We start from the raw sequence: 25,023 nt of genomic DNA, 5'->3' as shown, positions 1-25,023 counted from the left end.
TGTTTGATGTCTCATTGCTGTTTTGGTAATGGTGTCTTACCCTGATTTGCATCAACTGCTTCATGGGTGAGAGGGAGGGGTGACTTGAATTTATTTTCTTATTGCTTTTAAACTTCACCTTTTGACTGCATCAGTTTTTCCATTCATTTTGATTAGTTTTCTCTCTTTTTTTTTTTTTTTATATTTGTGGTGTTTCTTTAAATCTTATTACTATAATTGCTGTGCCTGTGCAAGTCTGGCAACTGTTTTGTTTGAGAAGTGTTGTGTACTAGTGTTACCAGTCCATCCTTGTGTCTTGTGTTGCCTTCTCTTATTGTTATGTAATCAGTGAATGAGAATATTGTTATTTGTAGTGTTCATTTTATTTCTTGAATTAGTGCTATATGAATTAGCTCAAGAGTCTTTGCAAGTCCAATTATATTAATCTGTTATATGTTTGTGTTTTTGTGTTGGTCTGTTTGTGGGTACAAGTGTTACCATGTGTTGGTTGCAGCTCCAGTTCCTTGTATATTGGTTTGTGTTGTGAAATTTAGGCAAAACCAATTATGGCATGTTGTACTTGGTGGATGTGTGTGCATAGTTTATGGGTCTAGAGCATGTGGAACACATGCATGGTCCTGGATTAGTTTCTGTCACTAGCTAATGGGAGATGTGGGAGGACAGGTGCCAAAGAACCAACCTCGTGTGAAAATACAGAAATATAGGAAAAGGATAGTCGGGAGAAATAAGTAATTTGCAAATGGAAGGCTGAATATTTGCATATGCTTTCCTTTATGTTTGGGGTTTCCATAATCTGGTAAATAGCTTATGATTTTACTTCTGGTGTATAGGGTGAACCCCTATTTCTTGCTTCTAATTTTTTTTCCCAAGATTTTTCCTAGACATACCAGTATAAGGTAATATAAGGACTCGTATTACAAATATCATTTTATTAATTTTTCATATCCATTACTGGTTACCTGGGAGCCAAGGAATCCATGAATAAGACGTGTCACTTAGCATCCTCAAACTTGACAATGTGACAATGGTCATCACTATATGAACAAGAAACAAACTTGCACAGTTGTGAGCAACAAGCAAAGATGTTAGGAATATGGTAATTTTGGATACTGCACAAAATATATGAATCCTGGAACTCGATCTATGTGGAACTCATGAGGCCACTATGTTTATTTTATATATAATAAATACAAACACACATGCAGAGTTCCACAAGGTTCAGTACTAGCACCAGTAATGCTTCTTTTCTATGTTAATGACATGATGGAGGGTATAAGCTAAGCCAACATGTTTGCTGATGATACAAAAATCATGAGAAGATTGAAAAATGAAGAGGACTATAGGCTATTGCGAATAGATCTACTGTAGACACTATTTTTGCATAGAGCCAAGAGTGGAAAATTAATTTCAATGCCAAAAAATGCTAAGTACTGGAAATGGGTAATAGCTGCTAAGGATAATCTTTAAACTATTCCTTGTGGAGTGAACCCATTACAAGAGCAAAAGAGGAGAAAGATTTGGGAGTGCTGAAAAGACCAATTGTCCCCTGACAGATATACCATCAGGATTATGGATGAGACATACAAATTGCTGCAGAAGATTAAAATGGCTTTTCACTATGTGGATGAAGAGATGATGAAAAAACTCATAGAAGCCTTAATCTCACCAAGACTAGAATATGCGTCAATGGTATGGTACCCACACTGAGTGAAGGATATAAGCAAGATTGAAAGAATACAGAGCAGCAACCAAATTGGTTCCCAGTCTAGCAGATAAACCATATGAAGAGACTAGAAGCACTGGGTCTGCCAATTTCAAAAGATCAAAGAGAAAGAGGTGATAACAGTATTCAGGATACTAAATGGGATAGACTACATTGCCAAGAGAGATATCTTGATTAAGTATAGGAAGTCTTTATGAGGTCATGAGAACAATTAAGAAAGACCTCATGTCAAAACGATGTGAAGAAACATAGTTTCCTATACAGGTACATAAATACTTAGAATAGCTTAGAAGGTAATATGGCCCAAGATGGAACAATGAATGAATTAAAATCCAAATATGATAACTGAAAATTAAGGATTTAAACCAAGTTGGAACCATGCATGAACCTGAGGCTAGGTATGGCAAATTGGAGAGAAGAGATGGGACCCAATGAGCACTGCTCCTTTCCTGTAAACTACAATTAGGTAAATAGACACACATACACAGACACACACACATTCTTGATACAAGGTACCAGGTTTTCAATTTATTCTTACAGTGCAGCATATCACAGTGTCTTAAAGATATATAAGGAATACATTTCAATTTTCTATACATCAGTCAAAGAGTCTATCATAATCTTCATCATGTGCAATGAGAAATGAAACTTTCTGGGCAACACGTTTGCATCCTGTTTTGGAAAATAACTTTGTCTCTGCTGGGAAATAAACCATCTCGTCTGCAACTTTTCTGGAAGAGAGAGAAAAAAAAATAAGAACCACTTTCACTTTCTTTATACAAAGTCTAATGTGCATAACATCTGTTTACCAATTAAATAAACAATGTTCCTGAAAGCTTGCATTAGACAATTCATCATCTAACTCTACTACATCTACATACCATGGGCTTTTTCCCCATTACCAGGGAGGTAGCCAAGTCAAAATGCATATAGCCCCTCCCACCCAGTACATTCCTATCCACCACCCTTACCCCCCTCTCATCTTAGCTCCTCATGGATGACAGGTCATCTCTGTATCCCACCCACAGCCCTAGATCAGAAACACTGTAGCAGGTTACAGCAACAGCGCATCCACACCAAGTCTCTTCACTTAATTAGCAACCCCCCCACCCCCATCCCCTCAGGTATAACATGAGAAGATGGGGAGAAATCCCTTTGGGCTGTATCACAATATCATTACAAAGGATTACAAAGGCAGACCATGCTTACAGGAGACCTTTTGGTCCATAACTAGGTCAGATGAAAAAAAAAAATATATATATATATATATATATATATATATAAAATACATAAATATACCAAAGGCTTTTCCCCCTTACAAAAGAAGTAGCCAAAAAGAAAAAGGCATAAAAACCATTCCCACCCATTCCATCCCCAATACACTTCACTCCCCCCCCCCACCCTCTACCCTCCCTCTTATCTTGGCATCTCCTGGATAACGGGTCATCCCTGCATCTTGTCCACTGCCCTGGGTCAGAGGCAGTGTTGCAAGACACAGCACATCCACAGCAAGGCCACTTCATTAAATTGACGACCCCCTCTCTCCATCCCCTCATGCAGAAAAGGAGAAGACGGGGAGAAATCCCTTCGGGCTGCATCAAATTTTTCTCATACATACTTCCTCACCCCCCATCCCCCCAACCCATTCCACCTCATGCATCACATCATCATCCATATACAACCATTCTCCATTCACCCCTGTCTTTTGTCCTTTCCCATCCTTCCTCAACAGACATTCCCCTATTCCCCAAAGCCCCTTTCACTCCATCCATCCATCTCATCCTAGGATGCCCCTCATGTTCACTCCCTCCACATCTGCCTTCCATACCTCTTTTACAAGTCTTTCTTCACTCATTCTTTCCATGTGTCCAAACCATCACAATACTCTTTCATCCACTCTATCTCCCAACGCCCTTGCCACCCGTTCTCCTCCTCACCTCATTTCTCACTCTATCCAGCCTAGTAACCCCTATCATATTTCTCAGACACCTCATCTCAAACTCCTCTCTTCTTCTCTTTTGTTCCATGTTTCTGTTCCATACAGTGCTGCTGGCCCAATCACTCTTTCATACAATCTCCTCTTAGCATCCATTCCCAAATGTCTATTCCTCATTACACATTTTAATACACCAAGGCATTTACTTGCTTCTCTCAATCTACTTTCTACCTCCACCTCCGCTCCAACCTTTCCTGCCACATTCACACCCAAGTATCTAAAACTATCCACTTCCTCCAGTCGCTCTCCCTTAATGCTCACTTCCAGTCTGCTGCCACTTTCACACCTTGTATATCTCATCACCTTACTTTTACCCATATTTATCTTCAACTTTCTTCTTTCACACACTCTCCAAAATTCTGTCAACTTCCTCAATCCCTCCTCTGATCCTGCCACAAGCGCAGTGTCATCCGCAAACAACAGCTGGCTCACCTCCCACTTTTCTCCATTTTCTTTAAACATCTCCAATCCCTGACCCAACACCCTTGCATTTACCTCTCGCACCACCCCATCTATGTATAAGTTGAACAGCCAGGGCGACAAAACACATCCCTGACGAAGTCCCACCTTTACCTCAAACCACTCACTATCTCCACTTCTAATCCTGACACATGCTCTACTACTTTTGTAAAAACTCGTGACAGCTCCTAGCTTTCTTCCCATAGTGCCCTCTTGTCTACCCTGTCATAAGCCTTTTCCAGATCCATAAAAGCCCAAAAAACATCCTTACCTTTTCCTATAGCTTTCTCACATATCTGTCTTACCACAAAAATCTGATCTACACAACCTCTACCTGTCCTAAACCCACACTGTTCCTCACCAATTACTCCCTCTGTTCCTCTCCTAATCCTCTCAATCAAGACCCTCCCATAAGCCTTCCCAACAAACTCAACAAGCTAATCCCTCTGAAACTATTACACTCACACTTGTCCCATTTTCCCTTGTAAAGCGGAACTATACAGGCACTCCTCCAGCACTCTACCCTCTCTCCAGCAAACATCAAATAACCTCATCAGCCAGTCCACCATCACTGTACCTCCTTTTTTTAGACATTCTGCATGGCATCCATCCAACCCAGGTGCCTTACCTGCTCTCACCATCTTAAAAACTGCCTTCACTTCACCCTTCCTTATTTCTCCTCCATTTTCCTCATTCATCATGGACATTTTCTTAGCACTTCCCACTGCAACTATCTTTCCCTCCCAATCCTCCTTCAACTAGCAACTCCCTAAAATACTCTGCTCACCTTCCCCTTACTGCTTTCTCTTCCATTATCATCTCTCCATCTGCACCTTTTGCCTTTTCTTCTCTACTTGCTTTGCCTCCTCTTCCTCTCTTAATTTCTTTCCAAAACATCTTTTTATTACTTTCAAAATTTTCTGTCATACTCTTACCCCATTTCACATCTGCTCTCCTCTTTGCCTCCTTTACCTTGTGCCTTACTTCTCATCTCTTTTCTTTGTACCTCTCATATGACTCCCTTTTCCTATTTTGTAACAAATCTGTGAAAGCTCGCTTCTTCTCTACTACAACCTTCTTTGTTTCCTCATCCCACCACTCACTACCCTTCCTTCTATTTCCTCCCATCCTTCTTGTTCCACACACCATCTTTGCACACTTTGTGACTCCCTCCTTGAACCATCCCCATTCCTCCTCCACTCCTAGCTTTACTCCATCCTTCACTCCTTCCCACTCCTCTCTCAGCTTCTTCTTGTACTCCTCCTTTTCCTTTTCATTTAAAGAGTTCACTCTAAGCACCTCCCTACCTTTTGTCCTTTTCCTCTTTCTCCATCTATCCTCCACTCTCAACTTACCTTCCACCAAAAAATGATCTGATATTCCCCCACTCTCTCCCTTTAGCACATGTACATCCTTAACAATTCCTATTATACTCCTATCTACCACTACATAGTCCATTAATGCTCTATCTACCACCCTTCCATCCACCACCCTCTCCCATGTGTACTTATGCTTGACTTTCTTTCGAAACACTGTATTTGCTATCATCAACTCTCTAGACACATCTCCATCAACTCTCCACTACGATTCTTTCCTGGAACTCCACATTTCCCAACCACTCCGTCAATTGGTTAATTTCCTACCCTAGCATTAAGGTCTCCTAATACTAATACATTGACATTCTTCCCTAATCCCTCTATGCACTCATTTAAATTTATCCAAAAAGCCTCCTTTTCTTCTACACTCTTCTCACTACCAGGCCCATATGCACTTGCAAAAACCCACATCTCCTTTCCCAGTTTCACCTTCATCCACATTATCGTTGAAGAAACCTCCTTCCCCTCCACTACACGTTTACCTATCTCTTCAATTACTAGTATAGCCACCACCTTCTCTTCCTCGCCCTCTCTTCACTTCTGAGAACCTCCCAACTACACTCCCAAACTCACACTTGCCCTTCCCTCTCAACTTAGTTTCACTCAAAGCCAACACATTCATCTTTCTTCTCACAATCATACTACCTATCTCTTCCCTTTTACTCTCATCTGTACCATATCCATGCACATTAAAAGACCCAAACCTTAGGGTACAGGTTGGAAAACTCCTAGACCCTTTTATGCCTTTACTTCTTTTAGGAATGTCCCCTGTGGGGCTACAGGGAGAAGGATGCCTGGTCCCAATCCTCATCCCATTTTTCTCGCCTCTTACGATCCAAGTGGGAATACTTGGTGGCAGCATTCTTTTCCCCCCACCACAGGGTAGGCGAAACAAGGAAATGAAATTCAGAGAAATGGTACAGGACGGCGACAAGGGGTCGGGGGACAGCATAATGGAGGGACAGTAGCAGTATAATAAAAGTTTCATCATTTCTCTGTGAGCAGAGTCCTCCTCTATCACAGACAAAATGATGTGTGGCTCTGGTCCATAGGGGCATCCCATATAGACCCTAAAATATCAACTGCATGCTACTCTACCACAACATGCAGCCAATGAATAAAAATTTATAATATGAACAATAATAAATAAAATAAATGCATATGTATTGTTAGATAATAAAAACAGGTAAATAATAAATAATGATAAATTGACAGTTAAATAATAATAAATGAAAATCAAGCAAATAATAAACAGACAAATAATAACAAATAAACAAGTAATATAAAATAAATAGCCGTCATTACAGCATCTTGCTTAGATGTTTATCTAAGTGAATCTTTAAAGGTTCAAACTGAACTACATTGCACTACCTCTGCAGGAAGTTTATTCCATTCATTAACTACATGATTGGCAAAGCTGTTTCTGCCCACTTCCAAATTAAATCTATTTCTTGACAGTTTGAGACCATTATTTCTTGTCAGATTCTCATTCAGAGTAAAAATATTGTCACTTTTGATGTTGTCAATCCCCTTTAGAATTCTAACTACCTGTATCAAGTCACCTCTGAGTCAACACTTTTTTAAGGAAAACCGATTCATGTTTTAGTAAATTTTTGTATAATTTATTTTTTATATTTGGAATCAGTTTTGTGGCTCACTGTTGTACTTTTTCAATCTGTCAATGTCTTTAATGAGATTCGGTGACCACATGGAAACAGTATATTCCAAATGTGGACGAACTAACGATTTATATAGCTTGTTAATGAGAGATGGACTTTTGAACTCAAAAGATCGTGCAATCAGTCCTAGAATCTTATTTGCTTTCTCAGAGGTCAAGATACACTGTTTAGATGATTTGAGATCATTACTGATAATTACGCTGAGATCCTTTTCACTATCCACTTTGGTTAACAAATTTCCAAATAACTTGTAATCGTACTTACTGTTACTTTTACCAACCTTGCATTTACTTATGTTAAATTTCATTAGCCACTTTTCTAAATCTTCTTGAATATCTAATTGAGATAAGTGATCATTTGCCATTCCGCACAATTTTGTATCATCAGCAAATTTGGAGACAATAGATTTTAGATCATGATCTATATCATTTATATATACTATGAATAGAAGTGGCCCAAGAACAGAACCCTGAGGAACTCCACTCGTAACATTTTTCCATCTAGAATTTTTGCTATTTAAAACAACTCTGTTTTCGATCATCCAACCAATTTCTAGTCCAATTTAATGGGCTACCACTTATTCCGTGTGAAGTTAACTTAGTAATTTTTCCATGCAGCCAATACCCTGTCTGGGGCATTGGCTGCATGTTATTGTGGCAGAGTAGCATGCAGTTGATACTTTAGTGTCTATATGAGGCGCCCCTACGGACCAGAGACACACATCATTTTGTCTGTGATAGAGGAAAACTCTGTACATAGAGAAATGATGACACTTATACTACGACTGTCCCTCAGTTATGCTGTCCCCCAACCCCTTGTTACTGTCCCGTACCATTTCTCTGAATATTCATTTCCTTTTTTCGCCTACCTACCCTGTGGTGGGGGCAAAAGAATACTGCCACCAAGTATTTCCACTTGAGTTGTAAAAGACAACAAAAAAGGGACGGGGGATGGGATTTGGAGTCCTACTACCTGTAGCCCCAAAAGGGGACATTCCTAAAAAAGAAAGTAAAGGCATAAGAGGGTCTGGGAGCTTTCCAACCTGTACCCTAAGGTTTGGGTCTTTTAATGTGCGTGGATGTGGTACAGATGGGAGTAAAAGGGAAGAGAAAGGTAGTATGTTTGTGACAAGAAAGATGGATGTACTGGCTTTGAGTGAAACTAAAATGAAAAGAAAGGGCAACTGTGAGTTTGGGAGTGTAGCTGGGAGGTACTCAGGAGTGAAGAGGGGACGAGGGAGAGAAGGGGTGGCTATACTAGTAAGTGAAGAGATAAGTAAGTGGGTAGTGGAGTGGAAGGAGGTGCCATCAAGGTTGGTGTGGATGAAGGTGAAGCTGGGAAAGGAGATGTGGGTTTTTGTAAGTGCATATGGGCCTGGTAGTGAGAAGAGCGTAGAGGAAAGGGAGGCATTTTGGGTAGATATGAGTGCATAGAGGGATTAGGGAGAAATGTCAATGTAGTTGTATTGGGAGACCTAAATGCTAGGGTAGGAAATGAACCAATTGATGGAGTGATTGGGAAGTATGGAGTTCCAGGTAAAAATCGTAGTGGAGAATTGATGGTGGAGATGTGTCTTGAAAGAGAGTTGATGATAGCAAATACAGTGTTTAAGAAGAAAGTCAAGCATAAGTACACATGGGAGAGGGTGGTGGATGGAAGGGTGGCTGATAGAGCGTTAATGGACTATACAGTGGTGACCAGGAGTATGGTAGGAAGAGTTAAGGATGTACATGTTCTAAGGGGAGAGAGTGGGAGAATATCAGATCATTTCCTGGTGGAAGGTAAATTGAGAGTGGAGAATAGGTGGAGATAGAGGAAATGGGGAGAACAGAACTTAGAGTGAACTGCTTAAATGAGGAAAGGAGAATGAGTATAAGAGGAAGTTGAGAGAGGAGTGGGAGAGAGTAAAGGATTGAGTAGAATTAGGAGTGGAGGAGGAATGGGGATGGTTCAAGGAGGGAGTCATAAGGTGTGCAAAGATGGCGTGTGGAACAAGGAGGGCAGGAGGAAATAGAAGGAAGGGTAGTGAGTGGTGGGATGAGAAAGCAAAGAAGGGTGTAGAAGAGAAGAAGCAGGCATTCATAGATTGGCTACAAATTAGGATGAGGGAATCATATGAGAGGTACAAAGTAAAGAGAAAGGAAGTTAAGCATAAGATAAAGGAAACCTAGAGGAGAGCAGATGTGAAATTGGGAAACAGTATGACAGAAAATTTTGAAAGTAATAAAAAGATGTTTTGGAAGGAAATTAACCTCTTCACTCCGGGGCACATCGCACGTCTGGCAGCATTAGCTGCCCGACGTGCGATGTTGCGTCATAATAATCGCATTATAAAAAATAAAGTCAGTGCTCAATCGTTCGTTCTCTTTCACCTGTGAATTTTGATAACCATAGAAAATATGATGAAGCCAGTTTAGACTACTATAAATATAATCAAGACGCCGACATCGGCATCATCGCGTACCCACTTGCTCCTCATGACGCTTACGTAGGCGTCACCATATGGAAGTGGTTAAAAGAGGAAGAGGAGGCAAATCAAGTAGAGAAGAAAAGGTAAAAGGTGTAGATGGAGATATGATAATGGAAGAGAAGGCAGTGAGAGGAAGGTGGGCAGAGTATTTTAGGGAGTTGCTAAATGTGAAGGAAGATAGGGAGGGAAAGGTAGTTGCAGTGGGAAGTGCTAAGAAAATGAGTGTGATGAGAGAGGAAAATGGAGGAGAAATAAGGAAGGATGAAGTCAAGGCAGTTTTTAAGATGATGAGAGCAGGTAAGGCACCTGGGTTGGATGGATGCCATGCAGAATGTCTGAAGAAAGGAGGTACAGTTATGGTGGATTGGCTGGTGAGGTTATTTAATGTTTAAGAGAGCATAGAGTGCCGGAGGAAAGGGGGACAAGTGTGAGTGTAGTAGTTACAGAGGGATCAGCTTGTTGAGTGTAGTTGGGAAGGCTTATGGGAGGGTCTTGATTAAGAGGATTAGGGGAGGAACAGAGGGAGTAATTGGTGAGGAACAGTGTGGTTTTAGGACAGGTAGGGGTTGTGTAGATCAAATTTTTGTGGTAAGGCAGATATGTGAGAGAGATATAGGAAAAGGTAAGGATGTTTTTTGGGCTTTTATGGATATGGAAAATCAGGGTAGACAGAAAGGCACTGTGGGAGGTACTGCAGATATATGGGATAGGAGGAAAGCTGTTAAGAGCAGTCAAGAGTTTTTATGAGAGTAGTAGAGCTTGCATTAGGATTAGAAATGGAGAGAGTGAATGGTTTGAGGTATAGGTGGGACTTCGTCAGGGATGTGTTATGTTGCCCTGGCTGTTCAATCTTTACATGGATGGGGTGGTGTGAGAGGTGAATGCAAGGGTAGTGGGTCAGGGGTTGGAGATTATTAAAGAATATGGAGAAAAGTGGGAGGTGAGCCAGCTGTTATTTGCTGACGACACTGCGCTTGTAGCAGGATCGGAGGAGGGATTGAGGAAGTTAGTGACAGAGTTTGAGAAGGTGTGTGAAAGAAGGAAGCTGAAGATAAATGTGGGCAAAAGTAAGGTGATGAGATGTACAAGGGGAGAGAGTGACAGTAGGCTGGAAGTGAGCATTAAGGGTGAGAAACTGGAGGAAGTGGTGTTTTAGATACTTGGGTGCGAATGTGACAGGAAAGGGAGGAGTGGGGGTGGAGGTAGAATGTAGATTGAGAGAAGCGAGTAAATGCCTTGGTGGATTAAAAAGTGTAATGAGAAATAAGACATCTGGGAATGGATGCTAAGAGGAGGTTATATGAAGGAGTGATTGTGCCAGCAGCAATGTACGGGGCAGAAACATGGAACATGAGAGAGGAAGAGAGAAGGAGTTGAATGTGTTTGAGATGAAATGTCTGAGAAGTATGATAGGGGTTACTAGGCTAGATAGAGTGAGAAATGAGGAGGTGAGAAGGAGAACAGGGGTGGAAAGGGAACTGGGAGATAGGGTTGATGAAAGAGTATTAGGATGGTTTGGACACATGGAAAGAATGAGTGAAGAAGATTAGTAAAAGAAGAGTGGAAGGCACAGGTGGAAGGAGTGAATATGAGGGGGCATCCTAGGAAGAGATGGATGGATGAGGTGAAAGGGGTGTTACAAAAGAGAGGAATGTCTGTAGAGGAAGGATGGGAGAGGACAGAAGATAGGGGTGGATGGAGAAGGGTTGTGTATAGATGAGGCTGTGGTGCATGAGGGATAGTGGGTGGGGATGGGGGTGAGGAAGTATGTATGAAAAAAAATTTGACACAGCCCGAAGGGATTTCTCCCCGTCTTCTCCTTTTCTGCATGAGGGGACGGAGAGGGGGGGGTCGCCGAATTTATGAAGCGGCCTTGCTGTGGATGTGCTGTCTTGCGACACTGCATCTGACCCAGGTCAGTGGACAGGATGCAGGGATGACCTGTCATCCAGGAGGTGCCAAGATAGGAGGGAGGGAGGAGGGTGGAGGGGAGTGGAATATATGGGAAATGAAATGGGTGGGAGTGATTTCTATGCCTTTTTCTTTTTGGCTACCCCCCATGTAAGGGGGAAAAAGCCTTTGGTATATGTATGTTTTCGATCATTCAACCAATTTCTAGTCCAAAGTAATAGGCTACTACTTATTCCGTGTGAAGTTAATTTAGTAAGTAGCCTTTCATGGGGGACAGTATCAAAAGCTTTCGCAAAGTCTAAATATATCAAATCTATATTGTTTGTCATAATTCGCGATGACTGTGTTGTAGAATTTGAGTAAGTTAGTCGCGCAAGAATGTTTCCATCTGAATCCATTCTGGCTTTCATTTATCAAACAGTTACTTTTTAAATGATGTTTGATAGCATCTCTGATGATTCCATTATTTTTCCTATGAATGAAGCCTGTAGTTATTTGGTTTCTTTTTGTCACCTTTTTTGAATAACCACTCCCTAACCCCCACCCATTCCCCACCCCCTCCCTTCCTTGCCCAACGTCCTTTTCAGCCCATCCATCCATCTCATCCTTGGTCATCCCTCATGTTCACTTCCCCCACCTTTGCCTTCCACACCTCTTTTACTAATCTTTCTTTCCTCATTATTTCCATATGTCCAAACCATGCCAATACTCATTACTCATCCTACTACCATCTCCTTTTCCACCCTAGCTCTCCTCCTCATTTCTCACTCCATCCAACCTTGTAACCCCTACCATATTTCTCAAACATTTCATCTCAAATACACACATGAACCACCATCTGGAACAGACATCTATAATGAACTCTGGAGTACAGAGCTTTTTTGCTCAGTTGGAGGAAACTCCTAGTCAGGTATTGTTTGGGAAAGAGGGAGCTTAGCTTAATGAGTGCCCGAAATGAATTATTAGAGTAAATTTACTGAGTGGAAAAGAAATTAAAATAGAGGATGGTGAAGGCAGACAAAAATATGGTGAACCAACTAAAAGAAGACTAGATGTGAGCAGATTTGAACTGCCATTAGGTGTCATCCCCCCCAAAAGTTGTAATATTGAGACACCACTACCTAATCAAAGGTATGAGGATGACAATTTTTATTTTTCCGGCTTGCAAGAGAAGGTAGAAGACTAAAGGTATAGATTTAGAAAGGTAGATAAGGTATAAAAATATTCCAAGAAATCAAGAGATTACAGAGTTAATACAAGATATTATAGATTTAAAAGCAAAATGCAGGGCAATGTATAGAGAATGAGTGAGTTGAAAAGATAGAATGCTGGGACAATTAGAGAGCTTAATGACCTAAAAAAGATGAAAAATGAAGATACTAACAACATACATATACCAAAGACTTTTTTCCCCTTTACAAGGGAGGTAGCCAAAAAACAAAGGCATAAAAACCATTCCCACCCATTCCATCCCTAATACACTCCCCTCCACCCTCTTATCTTGGCACCTCCTGGATGATGGGTCATCCCTGTATCTTGACCACTGTCCTGGGTGGAGGGGAGTGGAGTGAATTAGGGGTGCAATGGGTGTGAATGGTCTTAATGCCTTTTTCTTTTTGGCATTAAAGTCTACTTACAAAAAATATATTTTTGAATAACAGAGAACTATTAAGCCAAAATGCATAAAGATGTATTGTTATATATTTACCTGTCAAAATGCATAACAAAATTCTTTATAAACAATTCGTTTGGCTATAGATTGCTGCAAAGTGGGAGTAAATCCATCCGTCCATTTTTTGCACTTATAAGCGGGTAAAATTGACTGAGTCCATGGATGCCCAGATGATTTACTCCCATATTACTCTTGCTTAATTTTTGTTGTAGAAATTTTGCTGTTTCAAAAATATATATATATTATTTTTAGTTTACGGGGTAATTTTATATAAGAAATAGAAAAATAAAACTAAAAATTAATATACTTTGCTCTCACATTTACTCCAACTTGTGCTATTATTTTAAAAGCATTGGCATCAGCATCAACAAAATATTGCTGATGCCAATTCCCATTCTAAAAAATAATGCTCATTCACCAAAAAAGTCCCAATTTTTGCTGATGCCGATTAATCAGCACACCCCTACCTGAGACTCCAAACTTCCCAACCATTCCATCTATCGGTTCATCGCCTACTCCTGCATTGAGATCTCCCAATATCACTACATTGACATTTCTCCCTAATCCCTCTATGTACCCATTTAAATCCATCCAAAACACCTCCCTTTCCTCTACACTGTTCTCACTACCAAGCCCATATGCACTTACAAAGATTCGTATCTCCCTTCCCAGTTTCACCTTCATCCACGTTAACCTTGAAGAAACCTTCTGCTCCACCAAATACATATCTCTTCACTTACTAGTATAGCCACTCTTTCCCTCCCTTGTCCTCTCACTCCTGACACCCTCACCACTACAATCCCAAATTCAAATTCATCCTCCTTTTCAACTTAGTTTCACTTCGTGCCAACATATCCATCTTCCTTCTCACGAAGACACTGCCTATCTCTTTGCTCTTACTCTCATCTGTACCACATCTACAAGCATTTAATGACCCAAACTTTAGGGTTCTGGCTGGAAAACTCCTCCCAGACCCATTTATACCTTAACTTCTTAAAGGAATGTACCCATTACAGTTACAGAGGGCAAGATGCCTAGTACCATCACTCTGTCCCGTTTTACCAGCCTTTTATGACTCAAGTGGGAAAACTCTGTGGTAGTATTCATTCTTCCCCTTACCAGAGGGGAGGGGTAGGCAAAAAATTGAAATATATATTCAGAGAAGTGGCACAGGACAGTATTAGGAGTAGGAGGGGGAGGGGCAGCATAACAGAGGGACAGTTGAAGTACAATAAAGTAGCATCATTTCTCTATGAGTCTATAATTGCTCTATCACATACAAAATGATGTGTGGCTCTGGTCTGTAGAGTGCCCCATATAGACCCCAAACTATCAGCTGCATAGTGTTGAGCAGATTTTACTGTACAATAACATGCAGCCAATACACCAGATGGGTATTCATTCATCATACCAACATAAATTTTCCCTCCATCTCCTAAAACAGCACTTTCTTAGATCATTCTGCTGGTGGAGAGGCCATGAAGATGATGCAGGTAGCAAAACATAGCAACATTAGCACTTGCAGCCATAGTGGCACTTTGAAAAAAATACACTAAAGGTCAGTAATTACTGCCATCATACAGCCAACATTCACTGGTTGAAGAAAAACAGTGCCCAAATCCATGTGGTTTCATCAAGAGGTGGGAAGTAGCATGTGCATAACCAATCCACAAATATATGAATTGGTTGCAGTGCACAGGTAGGTCAAACTACTTGAAGGCCCTGTTCAGAATTGTGAAGCTTGTTCAGAGGACCTGTTCAGATGTTGGCAATGCCTGAATATGGAAGGGATTACTGTATATGAATAAAAGTCAGCCAAACTATTTTGCTACCTTTAAAGGTAATATGTGAAGGAAAAAGATTCAGTTTTACTATATTCTCAAGTATTTCTAGGAGAGAAGTAAATTATATGGAATGTGAAGGGTAACTTAACTACTATTTTATGAGGTTTGAACTTTGCCTCCCTCTTCCACAAATGCTATATGGCCTATTTAAGATGGTTGATCCCTTTTAAGGAGAGTTCACACAATGCATCCACAATGCATTCATGCCCAGATTACCAAACAAGCTGTTTGAGAGAGAACATGAAACTCAGTACTCCAACAGAGGTCCCTAGATATAAACACCCCACAGATCCCTCTCAGGAGAAGTGGAAACCATGGTGGCACACTAGTATTCAGGACACCATCCAGCACTGAGACAGTATCAACACAGAGTAGAGCTGGCCAAAGAACTGGGTTGCCCTGGATAAAACCACCACATAGAGGACACTGAATGCCTCTCTTCCAATGCCCCACACTGACAGTCTCTGCACAGCAACATTATCTCTTCCATGAATGATTTGTGGGCCCACCTGGAGGCTGTAGCTTATCTAGAGCCATGGGTCTCCTTGAAAAGACACCAGGAGCAATTGGTTGATCAACTGAGGGGAGATCTCCCAAAGATCAATAAAAAATAAACATATTCATGAGTAAATAAAAACAAATCTATATACATACTTAATGACATCCTTTTGGGGTCTGAGGTTTCGTCTAGCCAATTCATCTTCAGCACAGAGCTCAATATGATGTCTTTCTAGAGGTAAGAATGGTATGTAATGGTCAACCAGGCTGTGGTGAATCAACTCACTATGATGAAGACCACCTGTAAAGCAAAGATTATGACAATTATAATTCAACTTTTTTTTTTACAAAAGCAGCAATCCCCTTGGAAGGGAAGATTAACAAGTCACAGCACACACACATCATAACCAATTTTATTTGTTTCTATTCAAGGTTAATAGATATAATACAAGAAAGGGACAGATGGGCAGGCTGTGCTTTCCCGGACTTACAAATTTGAGGTGTTTGATAAAGTACCACACAAAAAATTATTAAGAAAACTCAAAACAACAGGAGGTATACAAGGAAAACTATTGAAATGGATGAAAGATTTCTTGCATGGAAAAAAAATGAGTGGTGATCAGAGATAAAAATTCTACTAAGGAAGAAATGATACGTAGAGCCCCACAGGGCTCAGTGCTGGCTCTGATGTTTGCTATATATGTAAATGACATGGATGAAGGTGTAGAATGTTACATGAACTTCTTTGACAATGATGCAAAACTACCAAAGTACGGAAAAAGATTTTGAATCTACAGAAAGATCTGAACAATGTCTGGGAATGGAGTCAGGAGCAGGAAGTGGACTTCAATGTTAAGAAACGTAGTATAATAGAATTTTGAAAATGTAGATATATATATATATATATATATATATATATATATATCAGGATAATATAAAATTGGTGAAAAGGAAGTAAAGAAAGTTGGTTCTGAACAGGACCTAGGAGTAATCATCACCAAAGACATCCCCAGACAAACAGATAAACAAAATAGTTGGAGAAACCTACAATTTGTTAAGATCAATAAAGGTGGCTTTTAATTACTTGGAAGAAGAAATGGTAAAGAAAATATTAGTCACACTGATAAGACCAAGATTGGAGTACACAGTGACACTATGGACACCCAGTACAAAAAAGAATATAAGGGAAATAGAAACAATCCAAAGAGCAACGACATATAAGCAAAGATTGTCTAAACTAGAATTACCAACCCTGGAACAAAGAAGAGAAAGAGGTAATCTGTTGGCCATTTATAGAATTATGAAAGGCATGAAGTCCTTGACAGAGAAGACTTATTAAATTGGGATAAAAGAAAAACAAGGAGACATGAAAAGAAACTCAAAAAACAGCTTTCCACATATAGTGGTGGATGTCTGGAACAAATTGGATGAAACAATAGTGTGTGCAAACACCATACATAGATTTAAGAACAAACTAGATGTTGTAAGATACAAAGACAGGACACCACAAGCATAGCTCCCCTTCCCACAGTATACAACTAGGTAAATAACAACCACCCACCTAGCCTTCCCATCACAACACCATATGTTGTCCTGCCTCTTTGTTGGTGTTGGGAAGGATGGGAGTCTAGTTTATTTATTTATTTATTTATTTTTTGTGCTATATTCCTATTTTCATGGCATTATGCCGGATACCAGCCATTAGCATGACGTCACTGCCTCCCAACAAACACCACATACCGACTTAGTGCCCATGTGGCAGCCATGGTAAGAGGCATTTCCCCATCTTTTGCCTGGGTTTCCCTTGGTTTCTGGGCTATACCTTGGTGACTATGGGTAAAAAGAAGTAGCTAATACCTGTAACTATAGCTCAGATCATAGGGCTTTACAAAGCTGGGCTCTGGACAAGAGAAATAGTGGCAAATGTTGGTGTGAGTGAGCAATCTGTGAGAAACTGGGTGAAGTGTTTCAAGGCCAATGGTGGTGTCGAGTTACCATCTGCTAAACCTTGGCCTGGCCCTTCAAAGATATCTGTATGTACTTTGACTGTACTCAAAAAGCAGCTAGAGAGTACACCTACCATCACTGCTAGAGAATTGAAAGAAAAAACACACATCTGCTTTCTGAGGTGTCCATAAGAACAGTCTACAGGCGGGTGGCCAAGCTGGGCTACAGTAGCCACCAGCAGGTTAAGGAACCCATTTTACCAAGTCTTAGGCAGGATTTTGCACTTAAATATCATAATTGGACTCCTCAACTCAACAGTGGTCTTAAGTACTTTGGAGTGATGAACCCACCTTCACCGTCACCTGTAACCTTGACAGACATGTGTACCGGGCCAGAGGTAGCGACCCACTAGACCCTCAGTACACCTGTGGGGCCACCAAACATCCAGACTCGCTCATGGTTTATGGGGGTTTCACTGTTCAGAGTGTTGGTGAACTCATAGTACATACATACACATACATATATCAAGGCATTTTCCGTCTTTCAAGGGAGGTAGCCAAAAAGAAAAAGGCACAAAATCATTCCCATCCATTCCATCCCTATATACACTCCACTCCCCTCCACCCTCCCTCTTATCTTAGCACCTCCTGGAAGACGGGTCATCCCGGCACCCTGTCCACTGCCCTGGGTCAGAGGCAGTGTTGCAAGGCACAGCACATCCACAGCAAGGCCATTTCATTAAATTGGTGACCCCCCTCTCCATCCCCCCTTGCATAAAAGGAGAAGACGGGGAGAAATTCCTTCGGGCTGCGTCAAATTTTGCTCACACATCTACCTCACCTCCCATCCCCCCACCCATTCCACTTCATGCATCACAACATCATCCATATACAACCATTCTCCATTCACCCCTGTCTTCTGTCCTCTCCCATCCTTCCTCAACAGACATTCCTCTTCCCCAAAGCCCCCTTCACTCCATCCATCCATCTCATCCTAGGATGTCCCCTCATGTTCACTCACTCCACATCTGCCTTCCATACCTCTTTTACTAGTCTTTCTTCACTCATTCTTTCCATGTGTCCAAACCATCCCAATACTCTTTCATCAACCCTATCTCCCAACTCCCTTTCCACCCCTGTTCTCCTCCTCACCTCCTCATTTCTCACTCTATCCAGCCTAGTAACCCCCATCATACTTCTCAGACACCTTATCTCAAACACATTCAAACTCCTTCTCTCTTCCTCTCTTATGTTCCATGTTTCTGCCCCATACAGTGCTGTTGGCACAATCACTCCTTCATACAGTCTCCTCTTAGCATCCATTCCCAAATGTCTATTCCTCATTACACTTTTTAATACACCAAGGCATTTACTCGCCTCTTTCAATCTACATTCTACCTCCAGCTTCACTCCACCTTTTGCTGCCACATTTGCACCCAAGTCGCTCTCCCTTAATGCTCACTTCCAGTCTGCTGCCACTCTCACACCTTGTACATCTCATCACCTTACTTTTACCTACACTTATCTTCAACTTTCTTCTATCACACACTCTCCCAAGCTCTGTCACCAACTTCCTCAATCCCTCCTCTGATCCTGCAACAAGCGCAGTGTTGTCCGCAAACAACAGCTGGCTCACCTCCCACTTTTCTCCATTTTCTTTAACCATCTCCAATCCCTGACCCACCACCCTTGCATTTACCTCTCACACCACCCCATCCATATATAAGTTGAACAGCCAGGGTGACATAACGCATCCCTGATGAAGTCCCACCTTCACCTCGAACCACTCACTCTCTCCATTTCTAATCCTGACACATGCTCTACTACTCTCGTAAAAACTCTTGACAGCTCCTAGAAGCTTTCCTCCTATCCCGTATATCTGCATAACCTCCCACAGTGTCTTTCTGTCTACCCTGCCATAAGCCTTTTCCAGATCCATAAAAGTCCAAAACACATCCTTCCCCTTTCCTATAGCTTTCTCACATATCTGTCTTACCACAAAGATCTGATCTACACAACCTCTACCTGTCCTAAATCCACACTGTTCCTCACCTATTACTCCCTCTGTTCCTCTCCTAATCCTCTCAATCAAGATCCTCCCATAAGCCTTCCCAACTACACTTAACAAGCTAATCCCTCTGAAACTACTACACTTACACTTGTCCCCTTTTCCCTTGTAAAGTGGAACTATACAGGCACTCCTCCAGTCCTCTGCCACTCTACCCTCTCTCCAGCAAACATTAAATAACCTCACCAGCCAGTCCACCATCACTGTACCTCCTTTTTTTAGACATTCTGCATGGCATCCATCCAGACCAGGTGCCTTACCTGCTTTCATCATCTTAACAACTGCCTTCACTTCATCCTTCCGTATTTCTCCTCCATTTTCCTCACTCATCACAGTCATTTTCTTAGCATTTCCTACTGCACTGCACTCGTAGTGCTCCCCAAAAACCAATATATGAACCAATATAATTATCTGGAGGTGTTGTGTGACAACTTATCTGATACATTTGACAAGTGTGGGACTACAGTATTTATACAGGATGGCACACCGCCAGATCTATTGTTGGGTGGCTTAAAGCTATGGCTCAAGTCTGCTGTACATGAGGCACAGATTAATGTACCTCCCCAGACCCTCAATTTGTGTGTGAGTCTTCCTAAATGGCTGAGGTATGCGGTGAAGCGTAAGGGAGACAGCACCAAGTATTAGAACCTTGGCAAGTGTGCAAATATATTTTTATGGTATGTGTTTGTGCTTTAGTGTATGTGAGGGGTGGCCTGCACAATGCCGTGACAAGCACTGTACAAGCTATGGATGGTAGTAGCATCAAACACCATGTTCAATGTCACGACCAACCCACCTCAAGATGAAAGTTGCCATGTGCCATCACTAATTGCAGTTCATCTGCTCAAGGGACTCCTGGTTATAATCCTAAAAGTAAATCTTTATCTGACAGTGCTAACCCCTGGGGTACAGGATGGCAGCAAGTTGGAAGTTAGTCGTAAAGGAGAGAGGCTGAAGTAAGTGGCTTTAGGTATTTGGGGTTGCATGTGGCAGGAAAGGGAGGAGTGGAAGTAGAGGTATATTGTAGACTGAGAGAAGCAAGTAAATGTCTTGGGGGATTAAAAATTGTCACAAGAAATAGGCATTTGGGAATGGGTGCAAAGATATCATGTGAAGTGGTGTTTGTACTGATTGCACTGTATGGGGCAGTGACTTGGAATTTACGAGAGGCAGAGAAGAAAATTTTAAATGTATTTCAGAAACATTGAAGTATGGTAGGGGTTACAAGGTTGGATAGATTGAGAAATGAGGAGGTGAGGAGGAAAGCTGGGATGGAAAAGGAGATGGCAGACAGAGTTAATGACAGTATTGGCATGGTTTGGACATATGGAAAGAATGAGTGAAGAAAGATTAGTAAAAGAGATGTGGAAGGCACAGGTGGAGGGAATATGAGGGACTGATGATGAGAAGGATGGATGGGGCAAAGAGGTGTTGAGCAAGAGGGGAATGTCTACTGAGCAAAAAGAGAATGCAGAAGATAGGGGTGAGTGAAGAATGGCTGTGTATTGATGATACTGTGATGCAAGGAAGGGAGTGGTTATGTGTGAATTATATTTTGATGCATCCCGAAGAGATTTCTCCCTGTCTTCTCTCTTTCTGCTTGAGAGGTCTGAGAGGGTGGGGTTGCCAATTAAGTGAAGCAGCTTTGCTGTGGACATGCTGTGTCTTACAGCATTATTTCTGACCCAGGGTAGTGGGTGGGATACAGAGGTGACCAATCATCTATGAGGAGCTAAGATGAGAGGGAGGAAAAGGTGATGGGAGTAGAATGGGTGAGAGTGAAATGGGTAGGAGAGGGTATATGCAATTGGACTTGGCTACCTCCCTTGTAAGAGGGAAAAAAAGCCCTGGTACTCACTTCTAATTCTACATGTTATGACTATGTATTTTCTATACATGATGATAAAGTGCAACCTATCCAAGTGAATGTTATGCTAAATGATGTACAGGTAAACATGGAGTTGGACACTGGAGCAGCCTGTTCTCTCATGTCCAAGTCTATTTTTGAGAGTTTGTGGCCCTTAAATCCTTACAGGGACCAATGATGTGTACCTACATGTGGTGGTACTGCAAAATGGACAGCACAGCTACCCCTTTCACCCATCAATCCCTCCATCAGGAGGTACAGCCCTGAAGAGCTGACACTCAGTCTCTGAACTGGGCCCAAGATCTCTCTTTATCAATTTCAATTCTATTTCTTACACTTTTTCACACTGGTGACTACTCTCCCCTCCCTACCACTTTGAGCCACACTGCTACAACACAGACAACATTCCAACCTTCTGGAGAGATCTGTGGGAGTTTCTAAGGGCCACTGCTAGCCAGTGTGGCTACAGGTTTCCTATTTAGTGAAACTCAAGGTAACAAATGACTGACTGAGGTCCTGAATGCCCTAAGCTGCACCCTTCTTCAGTGAAGTTGAAGGCTGCAACTACCACACAGAAGACAAAAAAAAAAACGCTTTATACTACTTTGCCCCACACTATCAATCCCCAGAGAACAACACAATATCTCTTCTCTAAGTAACTTATGGTCTTGACTGGAAGCTATTGTCAGTTTCCTGGTGACTGTAGATCTTCTGCAAGAGAGATAAGAGGCATTGGATTGATTGATTAATTGGTCATTCTCAACTTAAAAGTGGCAGATGAAATGTCTGTCACTGCTATAGTAGAAGGCAGGCCTCATGCTCACCAGTATAGAATAATCTTTATTGATGGAGAGGGTTGTTGCCTACTGGGCCTAGACTTAATCTAGAAACTGGTATTGAGAGGTAAAACTCTAGCTCAAATTCACAACCATGAAAAAACAATTCCCTGATTTGTTCTCTGAAGGTCTAGGCTGTTTGAGAGACAAGATCTTTTCTATTGAGATTGACCTTACAGAGACTCCCAAATTTTGAATAGCTTATATTGTACCTCACACACTTAGAAACAATGCGGACACTGAACTAAGCTGAAAACTAGAGAAAGAATTATTTCTCCAATAAAAAGATCTGTGGGCAGCAGCTATAATGCCTGTACTAAAGTCTGATGGTACAGTTTTTATCTGCCATGACTAAATAAACTGTTAATAAAGCGGCTCATTTAGATACCTATCCTGTATCTAATCTACAAGATCTTTACAGTGGCTTAGCTACTGGTTAAGTTTTCACAAAGTTAGCCATGAGTCAAGCTTATGCCCAACTTTACCTTAAAGAGGAGCCATCAAATACAACAGGTTGTGTTTCGGAGTTCTGCTGGCCCTGTACAATATTTAATGCATGCTTTTACTCAAAATAAGCATTTCCAATGTGGAAGACCTGAAAATGTTCAGATTACAATGTGTGGATACTCAGGGTTGGGATGGTATGCAGGTGGGGGGTCACTGGGGTCATGACAACACATCCTGTTGTCTTTGTGCTATTCTCACCTCCTTGCTACTGCATAAGTAGATTTCATACTCACTATTTACTAAGTCTGAGTCTGGGCCAAGGCATGGTGAGAGGAAGCAAGTCGAAGGACCCAGACACGGCAAGAGGAAGTGAGTCGAAGGATAACATAAACATATATTGTAAATGTATAAAGTGTGAAAAAAAAATGTTGAACATTATGTACACAAATAGGATACTATTATGTCCCTGATGGTGTGTAAACATTCTGTTGTGGTATATGTACATGCTAATGGCATTGTATGATTGTCATACATCCTTTCCCCTTTTGTATATAATATGAAATCTATTGTATGCATGTATTGGTTAGAAATTAAACTACGTGTAGAATTAGATAAATGCGTAGTTTCTGTGTACGTGTGTGCGTGCGTGCGTGCTTTAGCGTGAGTTCCAGAGTTCTAGAAGTCGTTGTACCTGTTAATTATTTGTCATATAAATTGTAATGCGAAAGTTGAGTGAATGGGATATAGATCTTTATTACTATCAAATTTGAAGTTGTCATGTAACTGAAAGTGTGTAAATGTAAAATTCTGTATGCAAATGATTAATTGAAATAATTAGATAAATAAAAGTTAGCAACTGTTTTGGATAGGATCCCGAGTGCTTTGTCACGCAGCACTGATCAGATCATTGTGCGAGGTCGTCCTGTACGCATCAGTGCATTTCCGTGACTGTGGTGAAGAGTGGAAAGACGAAGTGTACCTTACTCGTACAATATATTAACTTTTGACGTGCAGCGTTTTACTTCACCTTATTGTTAACCGAAAAACAATAAATGGTGGAGCGGTGTCGAAAGTTAAGTGCTCCCCAACCGGCCTACCCACAGCGTCTACGCCATTAGTGCATCGGCAGTGTACAAGTCTCTCTCTGCATTGTTTACAACAGAGTGAAGATCTGTGTGACCCTTTTCCAGTCTGCGCTCCTTGTGTGATCCCATATTGCATTTTCAAGCAATTCTCTGCCCTGCAAGCGGCATTCCACCATACACAAGCGCCAGTGCTATAAGGTCACCTCACCACGCTACCTCCAACCACGTTCGTCGCTACCCAAGCCATCGTTCGCATTTCCCGTCTTTCACTCTCACCGTCACCCTTCAGCTCGCACCCCCTACCCAGCTGTCAATCATTCTACGAGTCAGCTCACCAACTACCTTCGGCATACGCGTGACTCCAATTCCTGCAAACGCGTACTTCCAGCATCATCTTCTTCCTCAAGTGGATTACGCAGTTCCAGTCTCTGCTCCACTTCTCCACTTCCAAAGTGGAATCCAGAAACCACGACCGTTTTGAAGTCTCCGCTCCAGCTTCAACTACTTCCACAAACGTCCGGTACTGTGCTTTGCAAAAACGAGGTCACCAGCCCAGCTCACGGCCTAGCTCCATGCGTGACGTCACCGTCCGCGCAAGGCACCACTCCACCTCCATCCGCTCTCCGTTCCTCACAGCGAGACCCAACGGACTCGCCTCCACTGCGACACCAACCACCTCCGCCGTCTTTGCTGAGCGCTCTACCCTCCACATCACCCACCCGACGTCGTCTCCGTTACACGACGATTCCAGTTGGTTTACTGAGCCCCTCCTCCATAAGTGACATTCTTACATGTTGTATATCAGTTCTTTATACTCGTAAAATCAGTGTTGTGTTATAACTTAGCATTGCCATACAAACAATAGTGTTACTTTTTGTTTTCTTTATATCATTACCATTATTACTTGTATTATTTTGTGTATGTATATATTAATGTTAAATACCTTCATAATTCCTTATAACTCCAATAGATTTCTGTGTACCCTTACTAAAATCTTCCACTGTTTGCAGCAAGTTCCACTGCTCTTCCATTTCACCTGTGTGTTTCTCCATCCCTCTGTGTCTTCTCTCTACATCTCAAGACGTCTTCTTCTAGTATTTCTAAGGTAAGTGGAAAACCATTTTGGCAGTCAGTACATCCTTTATG

At 41.5% G+C, this 25,023-nt stretch overlaps 1 protein-coding gene across 3 annotated transcripts in view; it reads right to left on the bottom strand.

Annotated features, from left to right (window-relative positions):
* Window positions 1–914: 914 nt before the first annotated feature.
* LOC143027248 (torsin-1A-like) overlaps window positions 915–25,023 on the bottom strand; it is a 57,953-nt gene continuing 33,844 nt past the window's right edge. For 2 of the 3 annotated variants that reach the window (XM_076188535.1, XM_076188538.1), the window contains exons 6-8: window positions 23,086–23,103; window positions 15,785–15,929; window positions 915–2,454 (exon numbers count right to left, since the gene is read on the bottom strand). In XM_076188535.1, coding sequence (XP_076044650.1) covers window positions 2,322–2,454; window positions 15,785–15,929; window positions 23,086–23,103 — 296 coding nt within the window. In that variant the 3' untranslated portion in view covers window positions 915–2,321. The remainder of the gene's footprint in view (window positions 2,455–15,784; window positions 15,930–23,085; window positions 23,104–25,023) is intronic. The other variant, XM_076188537.1, reaches the window with a different exon arrangement.

Source organism: Oratosquilla oratoria, chromosome 7 (genome assembly GCF_046742065.1).
Source record: "Oratosquilla oratoria isolate Oo_2021 chromosome 7, ASM4674206v1, whole genome shotgun sequence".
In the NCBI taxonomy this organism is placed as follows: Eukaryota; Metazoa; Arthropoda; class Malacostraca; order Stomatopoda; family Squillidae; genus Oratosquilla; species Oratosquilla oratoria.
This window is presented reverse-complemented; position numbering and strand designations above follow the sequence as displayed.